This window comes from Vombatus ursinus, unplaced genomic scaffold (genome assembly GCF_900497805.2).
Source record: "Vombatus ursinus unplaced genomic scaffold, bare-nosed wombat genome assembly UNPS02008996.1, whole genome shotgun sequence".
NCBI lineage: Eukaryota > Metazoa > Chordata > Mammalia > Diprotodontia > Vombatidae > Vombatus > Vombatus ursinus.
In genome coordinates this window covers 6,165,360-6,191,067 of record NW_020948774.1, presented here as the reverse complement: position 1 = coordinate 6,191,067, position 25,708 = coordinate 6,165,360, and the positions used below count along the sequence as shown (strand labels likewise).

Sequence of the window (25,708 nt, the reverse complement as noted above, 5' to 3'; positions counted from 1 at the left end):
TTCCCCTTTCTCTTCTGCCCCTCCTTCTCATTTCCTACCTCCTACCCACTCCCTCCTCCTCTGGCCCCACCCCACCATGACTCCAGCAGAAGCCCCAGGCCCCACCCCCACAGCAGCCCTGCCCCAGGCACTGTCCTCACAACAGCCTCTACCACATCTCTTCCTCTGGTCCCTCCCCCTCCTCCAATGCCAGCTGATCCTTTCCCTTGTCCATTGGTTCCCTTGCCCCCGTAGCCAAATCCAGTTCCCCAACAGCCTACACCCCGTAGCCCCTCCCTCACAAGGAATGGGACTTCCCATTTCCCTTCCTCCCAAGTCCCAGATTCCACTATGCTTTCAGGGCCTTTTTCTCTAAGAGAAGTAGCTGCCTCACCCAGTGGGAGGCATTCTCAATTTCTGACTTTACTCAGATTAAAGAGAAACTGAGTCAGTACTCTGAAGATCCCACCAAGTATACTGAGGGTTTCAGCAATGTGTCTCTTCAATATAAGCATTCTTGGGGAATCTTGCATATCCTCTTCTCCACCTGTTGTACAACTGAGGGGAAGAGGAGAATCTAGGAATGGGCCCAGATGTTTGGGGTCTGTTTGGCTAGCTCTGACCCCACAAAATACCCCCCCAGGAATGGCTGCTGTACCCCCTAGTGACCTGGGATGGGATTATCAGAAGAATGAAGATAAGAGAAAGAGAGACCATATAGTGATTTGCCTACTAGAAGGCTTGAAGAATGGGTTTCAAAAGCAAGTAAATTATCAAAAAATCAAGTAGATTACTCAGGGAGCAAATTAAAACCCTGCCCTTTTCCAAGGTCAGCTGGTGGAAGCTATCAAGAAGTACACTGGGGGCAGCTAGGTGGCACAGTAGATAGAGCACCAGCCCTGAAGTCTGGAGGACCTGAGTTTAAATCTGGCCTCAGACCACACATTTGACACTTACTAGCTATGTGACCCTGGGCAAGTCACTTAACCCCAATTGCCTAAAAAGAAAAAAAAAGTACACTAATCTAGACCCTGATTCTACAGAGGGGGCAGTCATCCTTGGCATGTACTTCATTAGTCAGTCTGTCCCAGATATTCAGAGGAAACTGCAGAAATTGGCAATGGGACCTCAAACACCTCAGGCCTCATTAATGGAGATGGCCTTTGGAGTTTTTAACAACAGAGATCTAGCTGCAGCAGAGGAGAGAGAACACGGAGATGGGGTTAACAACAGAGAACAGGCTCAACTCTTTGCCACTGTCATGGCCAGGAAAAGACCCGATGACACTCCTGGCAACTCGGGTAGTGGGGAAACTTGCTTTTGATGCCACAAGGAGGGCCACTGAGCCAGTGAGTGCCCCTCCAGGGCGCCCCCACCCCTGGAGGAAGCCCCCAGGACCTAAGCCTCTGGGACCATGCCAAGGAGAAAGGATTGACCCCACGGTAGGAAAAGTGGTGGAGCCAACTCTCAGCACAGTGTCCTCCACTCTTCTCAAGACTCAGGATGATGGAAGAGTGCCTGGGACTAAGCAATGCTCCCACTTTCTCCATCTCTCTTGCTGAGCCCTGGGCAAATATTGAGGTTGAAAGGAAGAGTACTTACTTCCTAACTGATATATGAGCTATCTTATCTTATTCTCTATCTTAACCAACTACTCTAACCACACCTAATGGTGCCCCTCTCACAGAGCTTATCTTTCTCTCAACCTCCTCCCTGTGTAGATTTTCTGTGGTACGAGCTGCCCACTCTTCTTGTTCAACCACACCCATTGTCAGACTGTCCTCTGCAACTACATTCACTTCTCTCCCCAACTGCTTTTGCTCCAGCTGAAAAAACTCCTAGTTTAGTTATATCTCTGCTCTGAGGGAATATGAACAACAACAACAAAAACAACACAACAAAGTGTTCTCTGGCTTTAAAGAATTTATGGAGGAAAGGGAAAGAAAAACACAAGAAAAGTCCTTGGAAGCAACATATAAATAACTGCAAACAATGTAATACAAGCTAAATTCACCATTGTAGGGGGCACAGAAAAGAGTAAAAGCATGAATTTAATTTAATTCAAAAGACATTTTATAAGTGACTGAAATGTACAAAAGAGATTATGTCCATGAACATTAACAGGTAGGGCTTAATCAGGGAAGGTATTGCTTCCTCCAAGATTCAGCTTGGAAGTCATTTGTCTTCCCTGATGTTCCTAATTATCCCTATTCTTTCTCTTGATCTTATATTTACTTCCTTGTAAAAGTTATATCCAAACCTCAGTAGAGTCTAAGCTACTTGAGGGCAAGGAATGTTTCTTACTGTCAATGTATCCCAGGGTCTAGTACAGTGCCTTGCAAAGAATAGGTATATAATAAATGTTGGTTGAATTGGGTTGAATCAAAGCAGAGATAATTGTCTTTTTTTTTTTTTTAATGGATAGTCCCTGGCTAGGCAGAGATCTAGCTCAGGTCTAAGATGGAAAACTAAATAAAATATTTTGCACCCTTGGTTAAACTTGGATTTGCGTCATTTTCTGATTTGAGGATCTGGCTGTGGTGGTACTCTATACCAGGAGAAAAGATCTCAGGGCCATACCACAGGCCTGCAGTGTTGTCATTCTGACCGTAGAGGCAGGACACCAGATAAGGCAGACCAGAATCAGATAAGTAGGCAAACTGACCCACCTTAAATGTGCAGAGCCTACTCTAACACAAAGTCACAATCCAGGAAGAATGAGTAAACAAAAAAGATAAAAAGCTATTATGATGCTAAGGATACCAAAGACACAAACCCAGAAGAGATAAACAGAGCAACTACATTTGGCTGAAAAGGATGAATTAGTTTCAATACTTAACATTTATGTAAATGGCATAGCATCTAGATACTATAATGAAAAGCTAAAAAAGTGAGGAAGAATCTGACAGTAATAATAAAGGGGAAACTCAATGTATACTTTTCAGAACTAGACAAATGAAAATAATAAATAAGCTAAGGATCTGATCAATGAAATGACAATGAAATTCCACAGAGCTGAAGATGAAGAATGCTACCCACCTCCTAAGAGGCAGTGGACTAATATGTACAATGAAACATACAGTTCTGGACATGGTCAATATGGGAATTTGTTTTGCTTGATTATCCTTATTTGTTACAAAAGTGCTTTTTATTTTTCCAGTGGAGGGAGAGGGTGAGAGGGAAAAAAATAAATGCTGGATAAATGAGGAAAAAAAAGGAAGAAGACAAGCAATGATTTAGAAATTTCATTTCTCCAGAGGATCCAATCTGCACAAATGATTTTGCTAAATTCAGTTGTTTCATAAATTGAATATATATGTGCATATATATATATATATATATATGCAGATATAGTTGTGATTACTTAAATACCTATTGGGAATTAGAGGGAAAAAGGAAAAATCTGTACTTGGAGATTTGGGATTTTCATTCATTCCAAGTAACAAAGTTTTGCAACTTATTTGAGAAATTTTGCAAAAAATTAAAATAAATACAGTGACCTAAAGGAAGCTGGTACAGCCCAAACAACGTAAGTTACTTGTTTAGATATTAAAAAAAAGACAACAAATTATCAGTTCAAAACACAAAAAAGTATACTAATCTACAGGAGAAACAGAAACAATGGGAAAAGGAGAAACTAGACCTAAGAACACACAGGAAACATCATTTGGAAGGCTAAGAAATTAAAAGCAGCATAGCAAGAAGAAAATGAAATATTAAATATTAGTTCAATATTTTATATTGTATTAACAAACAGAACTGAAGTAACTTGCAACAGAGACAATCAAAGTCAGAAACTGAGAAAATTAATTAAAGGGATATTTGATTTAGCACAGTGTAGCCAGGAAGACAATAAGTATGTATTGAAGTATTACATACAGACATTTCACTTGGAGAAAACCATACTAAGTATAAGGAAGAAATAGAAAAATATAAAGTGCAGTTGAGTGTGTAGCAGGCATTAATTGAGACACCAAATTGGTGCCTTCAGTTTATGATTCTTCTTCAAAGACCTATTAGGATTTTTGTAGCTAATGATCCAAAAGAAAAGCATTCCAGGTTACAGAAATGTCTTTATGAATTCTACATTAGAAAATAAATAGAAAACATAAACGTTCCTATATATTTAATAAGCAACTAATGATCTTATGAATATGATAATTAGAAAATTAGGACTGAACATTTAATTTTTTAGATTAATTGTGACTAGAAATCTACATGGATTTTTATAAGTTTATACATTTGGATATGAGCTTGTCCAAACAAAATACTTAGCTATCTGCTCCTCCCTTTTGACAATGTGGAACGATAGTATTTCTATAGCAATTTACTAAGAGTTGATTTCATCATAATAATGCTGAGATTTTATCTCATACCCAGTAAGTGAGCAAAGATGACCAAAGACAAGAATAGTCAATGTTGGAGGAACCAAAATGGTTATAGAACTGATAAAACTAAAAGCTCTTGAAAAGACAAGCAAAACTTATAATGTGAAAAGCTATACAGGAGCTGAGCTCTTCTATATACATTCCAGCAAATATAACTTTTTTAAAAAGCAATAATGAAGAATGCCAAAGGGAATGAGAAGCTCCTGCATTCACTCAAGGACTGCATAAGAAGATGGCTAGAAAGCCAAACGTATTCAGAGAATGGTGGTCATAGGAAGGAGGCAGAAGAGTGGAGGCTGTGATAAATATCCTGAAGCCTATAGGCTCTGGGCTGGATACATTGAGGAAGCCTGCACAGTAATTCCAAAACCCATTAAAGGAAACGGTCTGTTTCCCAAAGAGATCATCAAAAAAGGGAAAAGGACCTACATGTGCAAAAATATTTGTAGCAGACCCTTTCGTGGTGGCAAAATATTGGAAAGTGAGGAGATGCCCATCATTGAAATTGAGGGGAATGGCTGAACAAGTTGTGGTTTATGAATGTAATGGAATACTATTGTGCAATAAGAAATGATGAACAGGCAGATTTCAGAAAAACCTGGAAAAACTTGTATGAACTGATGCAAAGTGAAATGCACAGAACCAGGAAAACATTGTACACGATATCACCAACATTATGTGATGACAACTATGAATGACTCAACTTTTCTCAGCAACACAGTGATCCAAGACAAATACAAAGGACTCATGAAGGAAAATGCCATCCACATCCAGATGAAGAACTGATGGGCTCTGAATACAGATAAAAGCATACTTTTTTCACTTAACTTAATTCTTTTTCATTTTTTTTCCTTTTGATCTTTTTCTTCTTTCACAACTGTGACTAATATGGAAATATGTTTTCCATGATAGCACATGTATAACCTGTATCAAATTACCTACCAATTTAGGAAAAGGGGAGGGAGAAAAATTTGGAACTCAAATTCTTACAAAAATGAATGCTTAAAAATTGTCTTGACTACACGTCACTAGGAAAAAAATAAAATACTATCAAAGAAAAATAAAAATAAAGGAAATGTCATTCTGCCCCCCCCAAAAAATTCCATTTGTCTTATTAGTAGACCTTTATTACCAAAAATGTACATTATTATTATATTTTGAATTCCATCAAAAAAAGTTGGTAGAAATTTGCTTTCTCTCATTATATAAGTATCTACATAATATCCTTGATTTTGCCTTTTGGTTTACAAAACCTAGAATATTCACTATCTGGCCCTTTGCAGAAAAATTTTGCCAATCTGTGGAATAGATGATCTATAAGGCTCCTTTCAGCTCTAAATCTATGATTCTATGATCCGAATGACCTGAAATGTTACAATATACAGATCAGCATGGTATCCTAATTTATGACAGTTTTTCTCCTATGCAACTCCCAACTTTTCTACTACACAACTCCCCCCAATCTCCCTCCCCAACACACACACATATCTAAACAATGGTAGAACTGAACTATCAGCTTAAAAGTACAGCTCTTTCTTTAGTGGGCAAATGTAAAACAACTGTCATTTCTTTCTCATAATATTTTTTTTTAAATGTGGAAATCAGAACTGCAAGCAACTTAATCTGATCATTAGTAACTAGTTGGATGAACTATGGGAAAGGGAGAAAATGATGAGCTGAATAGGTTGGTGGACTTGAAATCAGGAAAATCAAGGTATAAATTATACCTATCATTACTTTTATGACCCTGGACAAGTCATTTAACTTCTTGTCCTTAGGCAATGGAGTTTCCACACTGAAATTTCCTGGGAAAGTTACTGTAACCTCCCTGGAGTCTCAGTTTCCTCGTTATGAAAATGAAGGGATTGGACTACAGAAGAATGAGGTCACTTTTCTACAGTATTTTAAGATTTACAAAAAGTGCTTTTCTTTTTTTTTTGGCTAGGCAATGGGGTTAAGTAACTTGCCCAGGGTCACACAGTTAGTTAAGTGTTATGCGTCTGAGGCCGGATTTGAACTCAGGTCCTCCTGAATCCAGGGCTTATGCTCTATCCACTGCATCACCTAGCTGCCCCCAAAAGTGCTTATCTTACAACAGCCCCACTGAGGTAAGGAGTGAAGCAAAGGTGCCACTAGGATGTTTTCTAAAATCTGTCCCTTCCAGCTATGACATTCTGACTCCCCTAGTTCTATAATTATCAATACTATAGCTCCAAGACAGCCCCCAGGAAGCCACACCTTAGCACAAGATTCAATGGAATTACAATCTTGGAATCCCTGACAAAATATGGTTGCCAATCTTCTATCCAAATCTTGAATCTTGGTCACAAAATCAGCATAATCCTCATCAAAACTCTGTTGATTAAAAAAAAAAGAAGCAAAAGGAAGCAATCAGCTTGCAAAGTGATAATTGCTAGCTACAGAATCTCATTTAAAGCAAACATATGAGTTAGAATCTGAGAGTATGGGTCTAAATTACATGTGTTGGTTGTCATGGTGACAACCTTTTATCAAGGCCTGATCTGGCATCATTAAGTAAAGGATAGGAAACTTTTCATGCCCCCTACATCTTTGGGTCGCCTCACCTCCATAGGCATGTCTTATGAAAATACTTTTTTATGTAGCAAAACCAAACCTAAAGTCTTGAGGTACTTAAGACGAGTTGCTTACCGAGTCTTCAGGATCCAAGGGATCATATTTACAATCCGCAAAAACTCTCACCAGCTCAAAGACTTCCTCATAAATTTGTGTCACCAACTGTCCAAGGATGTTTCCTCTCACTCCTCCGAGCTCAATTTTCTCTAGCTTCAGGAACTCAATGGCTGTTTTATATAGTTCCTAATGGAGAACAACAATAAAAGCAGTTGATTGACAGACATTACCAAATGCCAGAATACAATCACTATAGCAGTGTTGCTAACCAAAAAAAAAAAAAAAAGCAAAGAGAAAAAGAAAAAGAAAGAAGACAGGAAAGGGAAATCATTAAAGAAAATAGCCCATGGACATGAAGATAATTAGGAATCCTAGGAATGATTATTTTGGATAATATTTTTGAACATTGAGAGAAAGGATCTGGAAGGAAGATTTTTCATAAATAAGTTGTGTATATCATATTTTTGTATATATTTATTTGCATGTTGTCTCCCCCATTAGGCTGTAAGTTCCTTGAGGGCAGACACTGTCTTTTGCCTCTTTCTGTATCCCCAATGCTTAGCACAATGCCTGGCACATAGTGAGTACTTGATAAATGTTTATGAATTAATCGATTAATATGGTGGAAACATAAGGCAGGAAGATCAAGAGACCTGGGCTCAAATTCCAGATCTTCCACTGACTACCTAAGTGACCATGGGCAAGTCACTGAGGGCTTTTCTGGACCTCAGTTTCCTCTGACATAAAATGAGGGAGTTGGTTTAGAATTTTAAGGTTTCAAATGTTAAAAGGTGTTTTTACATGTATTTGGGGGAAAATAAAATAAATACAATTTTAAAAGATAAACTGAAGGAAAACTTTAAAAAAAAAGAATTTTAAGGTTTCTTATAGCCATTAGGCTATGATTTGAGATCTGAAATAATTACAGTTTTATAGACAATATGAGAAAGTACAGAAGGAAAGAGGGAATAATTTAGGAAAGAAATATTCTATGTTAAAGACAAAATACACATTTCAATTCTTTCAAAATCTAGCTCAAGTATCGTACCATTCATGATGCCTCCCTTAACTACCCTGGACCCAGGAACTTTTCTCCCCTTTTTATAGCAATAACTGTCTATGTCCATTTACTGGACCCATCACTAGCCCCTGCCATTTACTGTTTTCTTGTTCATTCTACAACTATTTTTTTTTCCAACTGATTTGTATGATCCTTGAGGGTAGGGACCCTGTCTTATACTTTTTTTGTGCCCCCTCACTCAATGCCTAACAAAATTCCTGGTACTTTTGACAATTCTTCATTTTCCTCATCTATAAAATTAAGGGTACAGGATATGGTAGAGTGGAGAAAGTACAAGGCTTGGCATCAAAAGGCAAGATCATTCACAGCTTTTTCACTTGCTACATATGACCTTGTATCATTCATCACTCCTTTTCTGGGCCTCAGTTTTTTCATCTGTAAAATAAAGAGTTTTGACTAAATGATCTCTTAGGTTCCCTTCTAGATCAAAATCTTAATTCTGTGACTTTGCCTCTGAGGTTCTTTGCTGGGGTAGCAAAGAAAGTCCTGGGCCCCAAGACACTTGGCTCAAGACGTGACCTCCAAGGTGGTCCTAATTCAGAGTACAGAGGTATTCTCACTAGTTATAAAACCATCACCATCACAGTGGGCTCTAAATTTTTGAAGGTATCAAGATTTCAAGGAAACTAAGACCACCACTCCACCAAAAATGGAAACAGATGTGCCCAAAATCACATAAGCAAGGAGCAGGATCAATCAGGATTAAAACCAGAAGGACAGCATAGTATAATGGAAAAAAATCACTGGATTCCTAGTCTGAATACCTTAGTTTAATATTGTGGCTCTGACATTGATAGGCTATGTAACCTTATACAAATAATTTCCCCTCTCTGGTCCTCAATTTTTCCATCTATGAAATAAGGGGTTGGACTAATTGGATGTTCTTAAGGGATGTCCTTAACCTGGGGTCCATGAACTATTTTTTTCCGATGTCCACATTCTAGGGGAGGCAGATCGAGAAAAAGAAAGAAAAAACATGCTTCAATCTGCACTCTGAGTTCATTGGTTCTCCTGGAGATGGATAGCATTTTCATCACGAGTCATTTGTATGAACTTGTTTTTAAGAAATTTTTGATAACTGCACTTTAGTTGGTTAAGAACCATTGAATCAATAATGTCTGAGGTCCCTTCCAACCAGGCATGTGCTCACCAAGAGCTCATTGTTAAATTCTCAGTGTAAGCATTTATACGTCTGAAATTGACAAAAGATACAAATCAGGGCTTTATTTTTTAGCCAACTGTCTAGACTGAAGACTGTGATGGAAAAATATTAATAATGCAGTTTTAAACTTAAAAATATGTCATGAGTTCCTTTCATTTTTGGAGAGCCAGTTGTTAAACATTTGCCAGTATACTCCTCCTTCCAACTATCAAAAATATTTAAGATTTCTTCAGTAAGAAGCAGTAAGTTGTCCTACTCACCTCCCCTACCTCCCAAACCAGTATAAATTATTGGTTTTATGTATGTGAAACAGATATAAAGTACTAGACACCATGCATAAAATATTCTAGACACAACAAGGACTTGTCTGTTAGGGATTTACACTGAAATAAAGGAAGCAATCGTGTGATTAGTCTAGTGGATTAAAGAATGGCCAGTTTAAGGTACTAGTTGGCAGATTCAGGACTATAACCTATCCTGACTCAGTCTAGAAGCTGGAGCTGAAGAAACTAGAGTTGACTGCTCTAAACAGACACTGATATAGTGGGAAGAGCCCTGGATTTGGCATCAGGGAACCTGTGTTCATACATCAGTTCCACTTCTTACATACTAGACTATGTGACCTTGGGTAAGTTAATTCTCTCTGGGATTCAGTTTTCTCAACTGTAAAATATGTTTAATTTTACAAACTAGCTAATCTCCCAAGAGAAAACCTACAGAAAACCAAAGTGGTCAATAACAGCCAAAAAAAGCTAGAAAGGTACTACAGTTCAGAAGGGACTCCAAAACAGAAACAGTCCAAAACTAAAGACTCATCATTCACACATTTCCCTAGTAGGTGGTGGAGTGGATAGAGAGCCAGGTCTGGAGTCAGGAAGACTCATCCTCCTGAGTTTAAATCCAGTCTCAGATACTTCCTAGCATGCTGCAGAGACTTCCCTTCTCTATGTATGAGCCATGCCATGCTTGTGACAGTGAAATAATTTTTGTGTGTGTGACTTGTACCTAAGCTGTAAGCTGTGCCTCCTTTTCTCCCCCCATAATTTCTTTTGGTAACCTGGACAGGGAATCTGAAACATAAAGATATGAGAAGAAAACATTGGCTGTTTCGTTCTCTCCTTTTCTTCTTTCTGGTGTCAGATTTGAAGTATGACAGTCTTCCTTTTAAATCTCTTTAAGCAAGAGGAGAAGCTTGCTAGCAACCCATGGACTACAACTCTCTCTGAAGCATAGAATTCCCCTAGATGCGATTTTTAAAAAATTTGTAGAAACCTTTTTTTCCCTTGATATTTTGTTTTTGTTCTTAGTCTGGTTCATTTAAGTCCTACTCTGTTCTATGCCAGTAAGAGATGGCCCCTTTAGAGAAAAACCCACATTATCATTTCCATTAACTATTGTGCAGGAGTTGGTCTGTTATGTACCTGTCTTATGAGAGATTTGTGTTGTATGTTTCTTTTAGGTCTGAGCTGTAATTGTCGGTGTCTGACTCTTCATAACTGTATCGACCATAATGTCCACGGGTTTTTCTTGGCAAGTATATTAGAGTGGTTTGCCATTTCCTTCTCCAGTGGATTAAAGCAAACAGAAGTTTAAGTGACTTGCCCAGGGTCACACAGCTAGTAACTGTCTGCATACAAATTTGAACTGAGGTCTTCCTGACTCCAGGCCCTTCACTTTACTAACTGAGCCACCTAGGTATCTTGAGAACTGAAAGGATGTAGTTAAAATCATTCCCTATAGCTTTGGTGACTTACTAAGGGAGAACACTTTTTAACTGAATGAAACAATCAAAATTGAGTGAGAACAGTCACCTTCAATGAATCAAATCATTATGTGGACTATATAGTAAGCAGTTTGCATAAAAGGGGGATAAAGAGAGTCTGAGCCTAATTTGGGAGGGTAGAGTAAGCATAGAACGAAAGGAAGATGGATCTATGGCAGAGAAGGGTATAGAAGACCCAGGCTGAGGAAAGTCTCAGGAAAAGCTTAGCTTTCTCTTACTTCCCTTATTGATGCCTGTCATTCTACAGACACTGTAATATAATCTGCCATTTTGCTACTCAAATGTTTCCAAAAAACTGAATTCCACAAAGAGACCAGGAGCTAACTATGTATAAGTATAAAGTTAAAGCAGACAACCCAATCTCTACTCAGGCATAGGAAGGTTCCTAACTAGGGGTTCAGAACAAGTGTGACAACTCAGAACTTTTCATCTAAAATAAACGTCCTGAAGTGGAAGAGGAGAAAACCGAGCAGACTATGAAGCCATACATAGCTCTCTTGGCTTAAAACAAGCTAATTATTGTAACAGGGGATTACACAGGCTTTCTAGAGATAATGGGTTTATTGTTTGTCAGTCTCACACACACACACACACACACACACACACACACACTTACTTGTATCTCTATGTTTTTTTGATCGCCAGTAAGGGTTGTTGTTTTGGTTTGTTTGTTTATTTGTTTTTTCCTACCGGCTCAGCTAGCCTTCTATATGCGTTGGGCCTCCACATCCATCTCCAGGGAATGTGGCCCAGAGCTCTTATTTTTATCACCTCCTTATCTTCTCCACTTATCTGTGATTAAACTGGTGTGTTTAATTAACTTCCAATAAGGTAATTCCAGCAACTGGATGATTTATTATTCTCTCAAGATTGAAAACTAGTGTGACAATGCACTTTTTACTGAATATGTGTGTGTGGTACTGGGACAGTATTTGTTTTGCTTTATCTATGTTTTGTTTGTATATGACTGAAAACAGCACTCTCTGAGTAAAAACCTTTCTTTGTCTTTTTAGTTTAGTCAGCCTGTATGAGAAGGGTTCCCCCCCTACTCCCCCTTTTTTAACTCAGCATTGTTGCTAATGAGAAGAAGAAAGAAAAGGAGAAAAAAAAAGAGTTAAAGTGTCCTATCTGTGCCTGCTGGGAACTTATAAACATCAATTAATGTAGCTGCCATAAATTTTCGGAGTGAACATTTTTTAGTAAGAAGGTGTTTTAAGTTTCCCAAATATAGGGATTTTAAGCTCAATGTCAAGCAGCTGTTAATTCCCTCTTTCCATTCTGAATTTGGCCACTCAGGGAAAAAACAGTAGAAAACAAAAGGATTTCTTTTTGTGGGGAGTCTTCTTTGCCCACCTTTTTGAAATATTATTGCCTTGAAAAATAAACAAACAGGAAACAATATTTATTTCATATGATAATGCCTGTTCCATGAGGATAAAATAGTTCCAAATCTCATAAATTAAGGAAGCACAGGAGCCACTGGAAACTCTCATAAATTAAGTAAGGCCACATTCTGAGACTATGGGCTAAATTAGAGGAAGCCAACCAAGCCTTCATGTAAGGGCACTTCAGTCCTACTAACTGCCTGCAGTCTGTAAACTTCGGGTAAGCTCCAGACCTGTGCAGAAGAAAACCAGTGAACATCATGCTAATGAACTAACCCCAAGTTAGGTGTTGATGATAACTTTGAGATGAAATGGATATGTTAATGAACTAAGTCTAAGGTTGCATAGATAAGAAATAGCCTGTTTCACACACACATACACCAAAACCCTACAAAAATGAAACCCCAAACTCCTGCCCCCTAGAACACCTCCACCTGCTAAGGATCTGTGCTGCCCAAGTGCTCCCAGCTCGAATCCACGTAACTCTCTGTGCTCCTCCCCCTCCCCATTCTCTTCCTCATGCTTCCTACCTCCCTCTATCACCCCATCCCCGTTCCCAAGCTGTATGCCTCAGTACCCCCGGACATTTAACTCTGTACTCCCTATGCCTTACTACAGTGATTGAAATATTACTTCATACTTGCTACCATCATGGTCTTTCCCAGTGAGTATCCAAACAACTGAGCATGCCTGCTCCCCCCAACCTTGACTCAGAGGGACACCCTAGTGGTTGCATTCCCTTGGTAATAAACTGAGAGCATTAGAACTAACTTCTCTATTTAAAGCCTCCCCTAGCCCTGAAGGAGCTGGGCACAATGAATTCATGGATAGAAAGCAAACGTAGATAGCTAAACCTTATGTCCCCTTCTAGGAGATCCCCCCACCTTTTATCTGGGTGACAATAAATCAATGAATAATTCCATAAATTGGCAATTCACCTCAAAACATAAATTACTTGGAAAAGAACTCCCTATTTGATAAGAGATTCTGGAAAAGCTGGAAAGCAATCTAGCAAAAAAATATTTAGACATAAATGATTATGTGACCTGAATATTAAAGTTCTTATAAAGCAGACTAGAAGTCAATCTGGTACCTTTCACAGTTTTGGGACGTGTTCATGGCTTCGGTTTTCTCATCTGGAAAATGTTACTGAGGGTACTTGTCTTTGCTTTGATAAACCTGAAAGCCTTATGTATAAAAGGGAATTGCTATTGATAACTGTATTATTGTCACCTCTCAACAATTCATGGCTATCATTAACTGGGGACAGTCAATAAACAAATAAACAGTTACACGAATGTAATTGAATATTGGGCCATAAGAAATTATGACTGACAAATTCAAAGAAACATGGGAAGAGTTGTATGAACTCATGTAGGAGATCATATACTCAGTTACTACAATAATGTAAAGGAAAATTGTCCTAAAAGAAAGCCCAACTCTGAGTAATGTTAATAACCAATCTTGCTCCTAGAGATCAGATAATGAAACATACCTCTTTCCTCTCAGCATCTGTGTTGGGTTAGAAGGGAAGGGAGTGCCCCAGAACAGAATATTGTATGCAATGGCAAATACAATCACTCTTATAGGCCATTTTTGCCTAACTTCTGTATTTTTTATTTATTATAAGAGAGAGTTCAACTCCAGGATAAGTGAGTGAGGTAGGGGAATACCTAAAAATGACTAGAACATAAAAACAAAAGGAAACAAATCTTATTTTTAAAAAAATAATTATTGATTCTACTTCTGGATTATTTCACCCCTTCATTTTCCTCTATCTTTTGAAATGCCCGCCTGTGGCCGTTTCATTTCTCACTAATACCTATCCTATGGAGTAGTTGGGGAGGTAGCGTGGGAACGAAGTTGAAACTATCATTTTTGTTACTTTCTACTAGCTCAAATCAAAGATTTTCTGTTTGTTTGATTTTGGTTTTGGCAATGGGGAATGATGTTTTCTGTAGCCTCCGATTCCTGAGATGAGTTTCCTTTTTCTGGGTAAGAAACAAAGCTCTGCAGGGTGCCAGAGATGGGAAAGAAATGATAAATGCTTCAAAGATGCTGTCAGTCAAATACTAAAGAGGCTTTGAGAAAATGAATTCTCAGGCAAGTTTTGTATTTGGGAACTAAAAAGTGGAAGATAGGAAGAGGCTTGTGAGAAGGCAGCGTAGTGTGGATCCTGTCTTCAGATTCTAGTTTTCATACTAACTAGCTGTGTGACCTTAGGAAAGTCACTTTACATATCTAGGCTTCAGTGATCTCATCTGTAAAATGAAGGGTGGAACTTGATGACCTCCTAACTTCCTAAGCTAGAGTAGCCCTACAGATGTGATCATTAGAGACAGAATTATAAAATATGCAAAGACCCCAAGGATGCAGAAAATTCCCAATTGAAACCAATGGTGCTAAAGAAAGTCTTAGCTAGAATAACCCAAATTTCACTTTTACCTCTATTGTCTGGACTCTGTGGAAGAAGAAGTTCATTCTGGAAAATGCAAGAGTGGATGGGAATTCCCACAGCACTGGTTCTTTGCCATTCTAAGAGAGAGAAGGAAAAATTGGAGTCAGTTTCGAACATTGAAATCATGAGTGACAGTGTAAGCTTTGACATTGCTGCTCTTCCAATTAGCAAGTACCTTAAAGAAATGAGGCATATTGGTGCAGCAATAATTGTAGGTCTGGTAGATCTCCTTTAAAATATGCACTGAGTGTGAGATGCCAACCAACACTTCCTCTATTTCACCTTGTAATCCTTTCAGCACTTCTTCAGGGCTCAGAAAATTGCGTGTCTAGGCGAAAACAAAACAAACAAACAAACAAACAAACAAACAAAAAGATTCCAATATCCTTACAAGTCACTTAAAACATATTACCTAACCATGTTTATCTATTCTCTTGTTCTCCTCCTTCCCCGTTTATGTAGAACAGCAGTCTTTGCAATTCTACTGAGCAACACCTCAGATTATAGGGAATTACTTGGGGAGGGGCCCACGGCTCCTTGTAAAAAATTGCTAAGTTTGCTTCCTCTGGCAAATTAGAATGATTGATTATATTTGGGGTTAAAAATAAGCCAATAAGTTACATATAGACTCTGGTCCTTTCTATCAAGTTAAGGCACTTAGTGCTCATTTTGAAAGGACAGACTCCACCACCTCATCACATCCCATCACCAGCCTCTGCAATGTATAGGTTGTTGCAAATGTGTATTGCTAAGGAATGGGTATAATCTTTGAGGGGGGCATCCCCCACAGGCTATCAAGTCTTTCAGTAGTACTCTCCCCCACTGTCTCTTTGGTCACTAAATTTCTGGGGTTGGTGATTTGGATTTTATAGCAATACCCAAAGTTTATGAACTTTCGAGCCAAATTTGAGGCATTGGAAGGTGTTTGGCTTTATTTCAAGGAAGAAAAAAAGAGAACCAAAAGTTCAGAATAGTAAAAATAAAATGAAAGAAAGAAAAAATGGAATTCAAATGTAGAAGCAAATTAGTCCAGGTTGTAGTTAGATAATCTCTATAGAACAGGTTGATCACTTTCTAGTAATTTCGGGTCACTAAGCAGTTGCTTTAAGGTTACCTCTACATTCAATTTAATTCAATAAACAACACACATGTTTAAAAGCTTACTACATGCCAGGTATTGTGCCCAGCACTAAGTTAAACAAAGAACATTTAACAGTCCCTGTTCTTAATGAATTTTCATTCTATTTGGGGAAACCTACAGAGTAAATTAAATGCAAAATAGATACAAAGTAATTTGGGGGGTAGGGTGGGATGGCACAGGTCTAATATGAAGGGTACTTTGTTAACAATAGAAGAGGGACCCCAGAGTAAACAATGGAAGGTAGGGTAGAGTAGGATAGGGGTACATCCACGAAATAGAGAGACATAAGCCCACAGACTGTGAGAAATAATTATTGCCTACATAGGCCCTAGCTCAAATCTCCAGGGCCTTCCAGGAAGATTCTTTTGAGTTACAGTGGATGGTTAGAGGGAAAGGAGCATGAGGAAGGTACATAGGAAATCATACGGTTTTATAAGAATACTATATTTATAAGAATAATGTCTGATGGCGCTTGGAAATTACCATTTCAATGAACTGGTTGAAAATCTCCTGCAAAATAACTATAATCCTCGATGGGGTGTTATAGTACTCAGAGTTGGACCATATGTAGCAGATGGTAAACAACACCTTGGAAATAAAGATAGGGAGCTGCAAAGAAATAAGGTGCCCATAAGTCCACTTAGAAATCAGTAACAAGGTATAGTCAAACAAATGGTTTCCCTCCCTTGGAAACTATTGATTTTGTAATATTTAATCCCAGTGCCGCATTAAACTGAACACGCTTACCTCTGGCATGGAAGAGCTACAATATGCACAACCCCTCCCCTTCGGCCTATGTGAAGCACACAAAACACGTGTTGCCATCTATCTTTATTATTGAGAAATGACTTTTGTCCTCAAATCTTACCGAAGAGTAGTCGCCCTGTTCCATTTCCTCCAATGAAATCTGGAGGGGTTTTAGGTAGAGAACGATATCTTTAGCTTCCTTCAGTCCTATATACAACAAGCATTAATTTTTTTGTATTATATACAGTATGTATGTATTATATGTGTATGTATGTATATACATATATACAATTTCCCCCAATTACATGTTAAAACAATTTTTGAACATTTGTTTTTCTCAAAGTTCGAGTTCCAAATTCTATCTCTCCCTCCCTCCTTCTCCTTCCCTCTCCCCTCCCTGAGACAGTAAGTAATCAGATATAGGTTATACATGTGCAATCATGTAAAACATTTCCTTATTAAGTCATTTAACAAGCATTGATTGAAGGTAAACATATATACATATAGAGATAGTGATAGATATCTATCACCATCAATCTGATAAAGATATGGATCTATAAATAGAAATATCTATCTTCACCGCAGAAGAGAGTAAACAGAAAGAAAGCAATTGGAGAAGCCATTTGTAGAAAAACTCAGGGCTCTAGGAGGTTAGTGACTTGCTAAAGGCAGAGCCATAATTAGTATGGGGTGGATGGGGCAGTTCCCTAGGGTATCAACATGGGTCAGAGCAGGGCAGGACCAGGCGGGTTTCCTCCCAGTGGTACCACCAACAACTCTTGCCTCAACTGCTACCATTCACAGCCCCTTTTCCGTGGCATCTCTTTTCTGAATCCATCTTTCACCTCATACAATTTCTGCAGGTGTGAAGATCAGACTGGACCCTTTCCCAGAAAGACTGCATCCTCTCTTGCCAAAGCTCACAACAACCCACCCCCACCGCTCTCCTCTCTAGGGAGGTCAAAAAAACTAATTTTAGCTTTATCAGAAGGTGACCCCAAGTGCTCAAAGTCCTAAAGTCCTTTCAGAAAGGATTCTGAAATTTGAGTTGGAGTATGTATTTGATAGACCCTTGAAGTGGAGTGAATTGTGAGCTTACCTTCATTGACATCTGAATAAACACTCTGAAGTGCAGGCCAGTAGCAACTTTTTGTCTCCTTCAAAATTTCCACTATTTTATTCACTTTAGGCCTACTCAGCTAAGGAGGAAATGATATTAACACATGAGAGTTTCCATATCAGAGCAGTAAGCAGGGTAGGGCAAATGGGGCTTTGTTGCAGAGCATAGGGTATTCAGAGAATGGGGTATTAACAGCACTTTCAGTCCTTTCAACAACACAGAAATAATCGAGCTTACCACCTACTTAGCAAGAGTAATTAGTTACATTAAAAAATAATTAGTTAAAATAAAATGGCAGTTTCCTTTCCACCCAGCTTCTAGCAGTTTACTATCTGGCAGCAGCCTTACAGGGACTTGGGTCTCTGCCACCACCCTTTATCCCCAAATGAATTGAAGGCTTATTTCATGTTGTTTGCCAAAGGGTGCAAAAATTGCTAGTTATGGCTCTGTTCAACAAAGGAAGTATATGCCCCCACCCTCTAGTATCAGTTTCCCAAGGCTGTTCTTTCTTCTTGGGAAGGGAGAACAACCTACAAATATAAGATAGGGCCTGTGTTCACTAGTCCCCTTCAATCTAGTGACAACAAATATGAAAGGTTTCATTGAGGCAGGAAAACATCACCCTACCTGCTCGTGAATACAGTTCAGATTCATCAGCCTGGCATGCCAAAATTCAAATTCTACTTGTGGCAAGGGGTGCAATCCATCTAGCAGAGGTTGGGCTGAGTCTTTACTCAAGACATCCCTGATTTGGTGAGACCAGTCTATGATTATGGTTTCAATAGCATGCAGCAATGCATTGTCCAGTGATGGGGGTAGTCTGAAAGCCATAAACAGTCCTATTGTGAGTTACTCACCTAATAAAATCAACACATATAGTCAGCTATTCTCAGAGGAGACTTGCTCCTCTATTTTCCTTGCTCTTCTTGGGGACTGTTGAAACATCTTTTCCCTAAAAGGCACATCCTCACCCACTTCAAGTCAATTCAATAAAAATGTTTAAAGCAGTTGCTATGTGCTAGGGTTATGGGTGACCATGTGAGCCAGCCTTAGAGTGAGGAAGACCTATATCTGCCATGAACTATCTTTAGGACCCTCGGGAAGTCACTTAACTCTTACTGCCCCTAGGCAACTTTCCAAGACCCTGTTGTTGATTTTTACCAGTGGAAGGGCTTTTCCATACAAAGAATATTCCATACTAATGAAATCACAACACCCTCTCCCCCAAAAGAAAATGTACAAGTTGCTGTGCCAGGTGCCTCCCCTCAAAGAGCTCACATTCTGCTGGGGAAGATCCAAAACTCACATATGTATATGTGTGGGTGTGTATAATATTATATACTATCGTATATTTATATATTAAATATATTTATACTTATTTAGAAATACAGTAAGAAGTAAGGTTGATGGAGACAAAGGAAAGATCTAGAGACAAAGTGCTCTAGGAAAATTTGAAGAGAGAACACCATCAGCTGGGAGGTGGATGGGACAAGTGGAACTGTGAGGAGGGCAGAATCCAGGAAACCTTCAGGGAGGAGGTGGCTCCTTAACTGAATTGAGAAAGATTAGGAAAGATAAAGCACACGTGGAGCATGTGAGACAGAGCACAAATGGATAATCTGTATATTATGTTAGCTTCCTAGGCTTCTTTGATCCTGGGAAGGGAAAGGAAGGAACAACAGGGTTGTACTGGAGTCATCTTGAACATCTCTCTCTCTTTCTCTCTCTTTTTTTTTTTTTGAGACAATTCGAGTTAAATTACTTGCCCAGGGTTACACAGCTACTCAGTGTCTGAGGCCAGATTTGAACTCAGGTCCACCTGACTTCAGGGGGTGTTCTCTATCCACTGTACCATCCCCCTACCCTTGAACCATCTCTTAAAGCCAATTGTTTAATTTTTCAGTGTGAGCAATTATATCTTGGAAACTAGCAAATGCTACAAATCAGAGCTTGATTTATTGTTTTATTGAGTATCAAGACTTCAGAAAATGTTAATAATACGAACTAAACTTAAAAGTATGCCATGTATAGTTGTTTTCTCACAGAGATCTGGTTGTTAAACATTCCTCAGCACTCTGCTGAATAGAACTAAGTTCATAATGTCCCTTTGTAGTGTGTTTCATCAAGCCTCCCTTTGCTTTTACACAATTCTAGTGGGGGTGGGGTGAGGGAGGTGTTACTTAGACTATGGAGACTAAGGAGTTTTCAGATTTAAATCTTGTTAGAGATTCAGGAACCCAGACCGGCCACAGGCTCAGGAATGTATCAGCCTTCCCTTTCTATCTTTAGTGAGCTTCAAAACTTAAAGCAAATATATTGAGGAAAATTGATCAGAGGGTTACAGATTTAGAGGTAAAAGGGATCTTATGGATCATCTAGCCCAACCCACTAACTTTACAGATGAGGAAACTGAGGCTCAGAGAGCTTAAATAACTTGCCTAGGGCCACATAGTCCCTAAACATCAAGGTGGGATTTGAACTTCCTGACTGCAGGTCCAGTTCACTATCCACTGCACCACACTGCCTCACCAATAGCTTCAGACAACATAATTGTTCTCTTTAGCTCTTTAGTCTAAGATAAGTCAGCTCTCACCTGGAAAGGTCTTACCTTTCCATTGATTCTACAGTACCATCCAAACTCCCCAAGTGCTCTGGGATGGGAAGCAGAGTTTTTCCTTCGATTTTCCCTCCCATCACAAACATTTCATTCTTCAGTTTGTGGGCTTGTCGGACTATGTCTTCTGAGACCACCCGGGGCCAGCCACTCAGGTTTTCACTTTCGTTGAACAGAGAATAAATAATCTAGGAAGACACATTTTTAAAGTTTCATTTTCTTCCTACAGCAATCCAGGGAAAGATTTGCTGACTGAATAGGAAATTCTCTAAGTAATCAGTAAGTTGGCTCAAATAGCAGGGTTTCTATTTCTCAACCAAACAGGATTCTGGGGAAAACATCTCCCATTCATCAAAGGAAGCAGATCAGGGATAGTTCCTCTGTGAAGGTGATTGGTTTGTCTGCTCAGAGAGATGCTGATGCCCCAACTACAGTGGCTAGTCACAAGAGTAACCAAGTGCTTATGCAGAAGCCACTGTGTTGTGGGATCGTAGATACAAAGATTTAAAAAATTACACATCTTGGCCCTCAAGGAGCTGACATTCTCTTAAAAGAGGATATGGCAAGGAGATTGAGTATTATATAAGCTGTTATAAGAGCAAAGGAGAGAGCCAGACAAAATGTTCTAGGGAAATTTGAGGAGGGATGGAACACTTGAGATTTAGGCTCATGTAAAAACAGCATAGGTTCCATATAAAGAAGCCAAAATTATGCTGTGACAAGGTATGTTTCTGAGTGTTAGCTTTGGGGATGCTACTGTACTAATTCAGGATATTTATCATAATAATTATAACAACAATAATAATAATAGCAAACATTTATATAATACTTCAAAGATTTATAAAGTGCTTTACAAATATCATCTCATTTAATCCTTACAACAACCTTGGAAGGTAGGTGCTATTATTATCATCCTCATTTTATAGATGAGGAAACTGAGGCAAGCAGCAGTTATGTAACTTGGCCAGGGTCACACAGCTAGGAAATAAATGTCTGAGCATCATTAGTCTTTTTGTACAGTCTTCCTAGTCTTCAAATTGAGAAAAATACAAGACATAACCAATGTACAAACCACTTTTGAATAACCCAGAAAGTGGGGTAGGGTTAAATACAATGGGAAGAGGAGAGAGGAATATGATGTCATGTCTCTAATCCTGTCAAGGGAGAAAGGATTGAAAGGGAACAAAAATGACCAAAGTGGGGTTGGTGGTGATTTCGCCTTCAAGCTTGCCAGAAAACCAACCATTGAGTGATAGGCATATATTAATTACTCAAAGAATTTTCCAGCTTCTTAGACCTCCTACGTCTTATGCATTTGAATGAACTTACCTCTTCTACTATAGCAATAAGCTGCTCCACAGGTGTATTACTTATGTCTCCATGGAGAAGAAGAGTCTGGTAGTTTATCTTGTTGACAGTTTCATGAGATGCTTTTACAAAATAAGCCCCTTTGGTCTTGAGGGCAGATGGGAAGCCAATGCAGGGAATGACCAGTCCTGATTGATTGAGGGTGAACACCATAACTAATGTGTCTATCTTTTCAAAGAACTCTATCAGCATGTTCAAATTCTCCTCACTCCCTAGCATCTTGAGCCACTTATCTGGTTTGAACCTTAAGGACAGAGAATTATAAGATTCCAAATACATCACTCTTGGGTCAGTGGGAGGGTTTTGCATTGTCATCTTGGTTTGCTTTTATTTTTCAGGCTCCTCCTGAAATAATCAATAGACTAAGATGCTAGCAAATGGCAGAGGCTACTTCTTGCTTCTCTCTGAATCAGTGATTTCATTAGGACTCATTCATTTAAAGCTCATTTTCCTGTATGAAAAAATAGAAAATAGAATGTCAGCTGTGAGTTTGTATTTTTTTTTTGGAAGGGGTGGGATATGAATGTGGCTGAAGAGACTGACATATGTCCCTTGCTGAATTTGTAAAGATAAAGAGTATCAACATAAGTACAATCAGATGAACTCTTATAATGAGAGCTGTAACTAGGAATTCTGCGCCTGGAGAAGCAGCATGAAGTGTGCCCTCAACTAGGGGAAGGGAGAAGAGACCAACCCTAAGAGATCAGCATGAGACTGATACATAGAGGAGAGAAGGGAAGATTAGGGTGGAGTGAGGAAGCTCACTGCACTATCTGGAAGATTCCTAGTTTAACTATTTTTTTTTTTTTTTGCTAACTGGTTAAGCTCTGTTATTTTTATTCTTCTGAAGGAGTAAAAGTGCTATTAATTTCCTATAAAGTTGGCATCCTGGAGGCAAAGTCCCAATCACTCCAGCATAGTTGTGGTTATATTTGTAACGTATGAAAGGCCATGGTGGAAGAAACAACCTAATGTACCACCATTAATCCCTTAATGGTAGAGGATTTCTGTAGCTGTAGACCTACTAGCAACATCGCTTGGTCAAAGGGTGTGGACATACAATTTAATGTCTTTTGGGTCATAGTTCCAAATTGCTTTACAGAGCAATTAAATCAGTTCATAGTTCCAAAAGTGTATTAAAGTATCTGTCTTCCCATAGATCCTCTAAAATTTGTCACTATCCTTTTTTGCCAATTTAGCCAATCTGATGCTGCTTCAGAGTTATTTAAATGGGCATTTCTGTATCAGTGATTTGCAGCATTTCTTCAAATGGCTATTAATTGTGTGGATTCCTTCTTCTGAAACTGTCTATTCATATCTTTTGTTATTGTTACTGTCTGTTCTTTATTCATGTCCAATTATTCATGACCTGATGGAACACAGCATGCTAGGCCCTTTTATCCTCCACTATCTCTTGAAGTCTGTCCAAGTTCATGTTTGTTGTTTTCATGACACTATCAATCCATCTCATCCCCTGCTGTCCCCTTTTCCTTTTGCCTTCATTTTGACCATTTATCAATTGGGGAATGGCTCTAATTCCTATAAATTTGACTCAGTTCTCTATATATCTTAGAAATTATATCTTTATTTTTTAAAAATTTATTTAGTATCTTATTTTTCCCCAGTTACATGTAAAAATATTTTTAAACATTTGTTCTTAAAACTTTGAGTTTACAATTTTCTCCCTTCCTCCCTCTCCACTCCAGAAGGCAAGCAATTCGATGTAACTTATACATGTGTAGTCATGGAAAACATATCCATAATAATCATGTTGTGAAAGAAAACATAGACAAAAAAACCTAAAGAAAAATAAAGTTTGAAAAAATAGTATGCATCAATCTGTATTCAGATACCATAAGTTCTTTCTCTGGGGATGAAAAGCATTTTTCATCAAAGTTCTTCAGCGTTGTCTTGGATTGTTATATTGCTGAGAATAGCTAAGTCAATAATAGCTGATCATCTTAAAATATTGCTGTTACTTTGTATACAGTACATTTCACTTTTCATCAGTCCGTGCAAGTCTTTTCCTGAGAGCATCCTGCTCATCATTTCTTATAGTATAATAGTATTCCATCATAATCACATACCACAACTTGTTTAGCCATTCCCCAATTGATGGCCATGCCCTCAATTTCTAATTCTTTACCCCCAGAAAAAAAGCTGCTATAAGTATTTTTGTATATATAGGTCCTTTTCTCATTTTTATGATCTCTTTGGGATAGAGATCTAGAAGTGGTATTTCTGGGTCAAAGGGTATGCATGGTTTTATAGCCCTTTGGGCATAGTTATAAATTGGTCCACAGAATAGCTGAATCAGTTCACAACTCCACCAACAGTGAGTTAATGTCTCATTTTTCCCACATTCCCTCCAACATTTGTCATTTCACTTTTCTGTCTTATTAGACAATTTAATAGATGTGAGGTAGTACCTCAGAATTGTTTTAATTTGCATTTATCCAATCAATACTGAGAATATTTTTTTGCATGGCTATAGATAGCTTTGAGTACTTCATCTGAAAACTGATCATATCTTTTGATCACTTATCAATTGGGGAATGGCTCTTATTTTTATATATTTGACTCAGTTCTCTATATGTTTGAGAAGTGAGGCCTTTATCAGAGAAACTTGCTTCAAAATTTTTTTCATAGTTACTATTGGTAACTGTATTTCCCTTCATCCTATTCCCCAATCCCCATTTATTATATTCTTTCTCTCCTTTCACCCTGTCCCTCCTCAAAAGTGTTTTGCTTCTGACTATCCCTTCCTCCAATCTGCCCTCCCTTCTATCACCCCCCCACCCTTTTCTTATACCCTGCCCCTCGTACTTTCCCTTTAGGATAAGATAGATTTCTATACCCAATTGAGTGTGGATGTTATTCCCTCTTTGAGCCAATTCTGATGAAAGTAAGGTTCACTCATTTCCCCTCACCTCCCCCCTCTTTCCCTCCACTGTGAAAGCTTTTTCTTGCCTATTTTATGTGAAATAATTTACCCCATTCTATCTTTCCCTTTCTATTTCTCCCAGTACATTTCTCTCTCACTCCTTAATTTTATTTTTAGATCTCATCCCTTCATGTTTAACTCACACTTGTGCCCTCTGTCTATATATACTCCTTCCAACTACCCTAATAATGAGAAAGGTCTTCATCTTCCTATGTAGGAATGTAAAACAGCTTAACCTTTTTATGTTTCTCTTGAGTCTTGTATTAAAAAGTCAAATTTTCTATTCAGCTTTGGTTTTTTCATCAAGAATGCTTGAAAGTCCTCTAGCTCATTGAATTTCCATTTTACCCCATGAAGGATTATACCCAGTTTTGCCGGGTAGGTGATTCTTGGTTGTAATTCTAGCTCTTTTGCCCTCCAGAATATCATATTCCAATCCCTCTGATCCTTTAACATAGAAGCTGACAAATCTTGTGTTAACCTGGGAACTCTGGAATTTGGCTGTAATATTCCTGGCAGTTTTCATTTTGGTATCTCTTTCAGGAGGTGATCAGTAGATTCTTTCAATTTCTATTTTACCCTCTGGTTCTAGAATACCAGGGCAGTTTTCCTTGATAGTCTCTTGAAAGATGATGTCTAGGCTCTTTGTTTTTTATCATGGTTTTCAGGTAGTCCAGTAATTTTTAAATTATTTCTCTTGGATTTATTTTCCAGGTCAGTTGTTTTTCTTTTTTCTTTTCTTTTTTTTTCTTTTGGCTAGGCAATGGGTTTAAGTGACTTGCTCAGGATCACACAGCTAGTGAGTGTTTTGTGTCTGAGGCCAGATTTGAACTCAGGTCCTCCTGAGTCCAGGGCTGGTGCTTTATCCACTGCACCACCTAGTTGC

At 38.5% G+C, this 25,708-nt stretch overlaps 1 protein-coding gene across 1 annotated transcript in view; it reads right to left on the bottom strand.

Annotated features, from left to right (window-relative positions):
- DNAH17 (dynein axonemal heavy chain 17) overlaps positions 1–22,193 on the bottom strand; it is a 220,544-nt gene extending 198,351 nt beyond the window's left edge. The window contains exons 1-10 of the mRNA XM_027850181.1: positions 21,840–22,193; positions 20,505–20,698; positions 18,524–18,716; positions 17,876–17,975; positions 16,898–16,983; positions 16,513–16,638; positions 15,064–15,216; positions 14,876–14,965; positions 7,038–7,205; positions 6,606–6,722 (exon numbers count right to left, since the gene is read on the bottom strand). Of these exons, the coding sequence (XP_027705982.1) occupies positions 6,606–6,722; positions 7,038–7,205; positions 14,876–14,965; positions 15,064–15,216; positions 16,513–16,638; positions 16,898–16,983; positions 17,876–17,975; positions 18,524–18,716; positions 20,505–20,698; positions 21,840–22,193 (1,581 nt within the window). The remainder of the gene's footprint in view (positions 1–6,605; positions 6,723–7,037; positions 7,206–14,875; positions 14,966–15,063; positions 15,217–16,512; positions 16,639–16,897; positions 16,984–17,875; positions 17,976–18,523; positions 18,717–20,504; positions 20,699–21,839) is intronic.
- Positions 22,194–25,708: the final 3,515 nt, after the last annotated feature.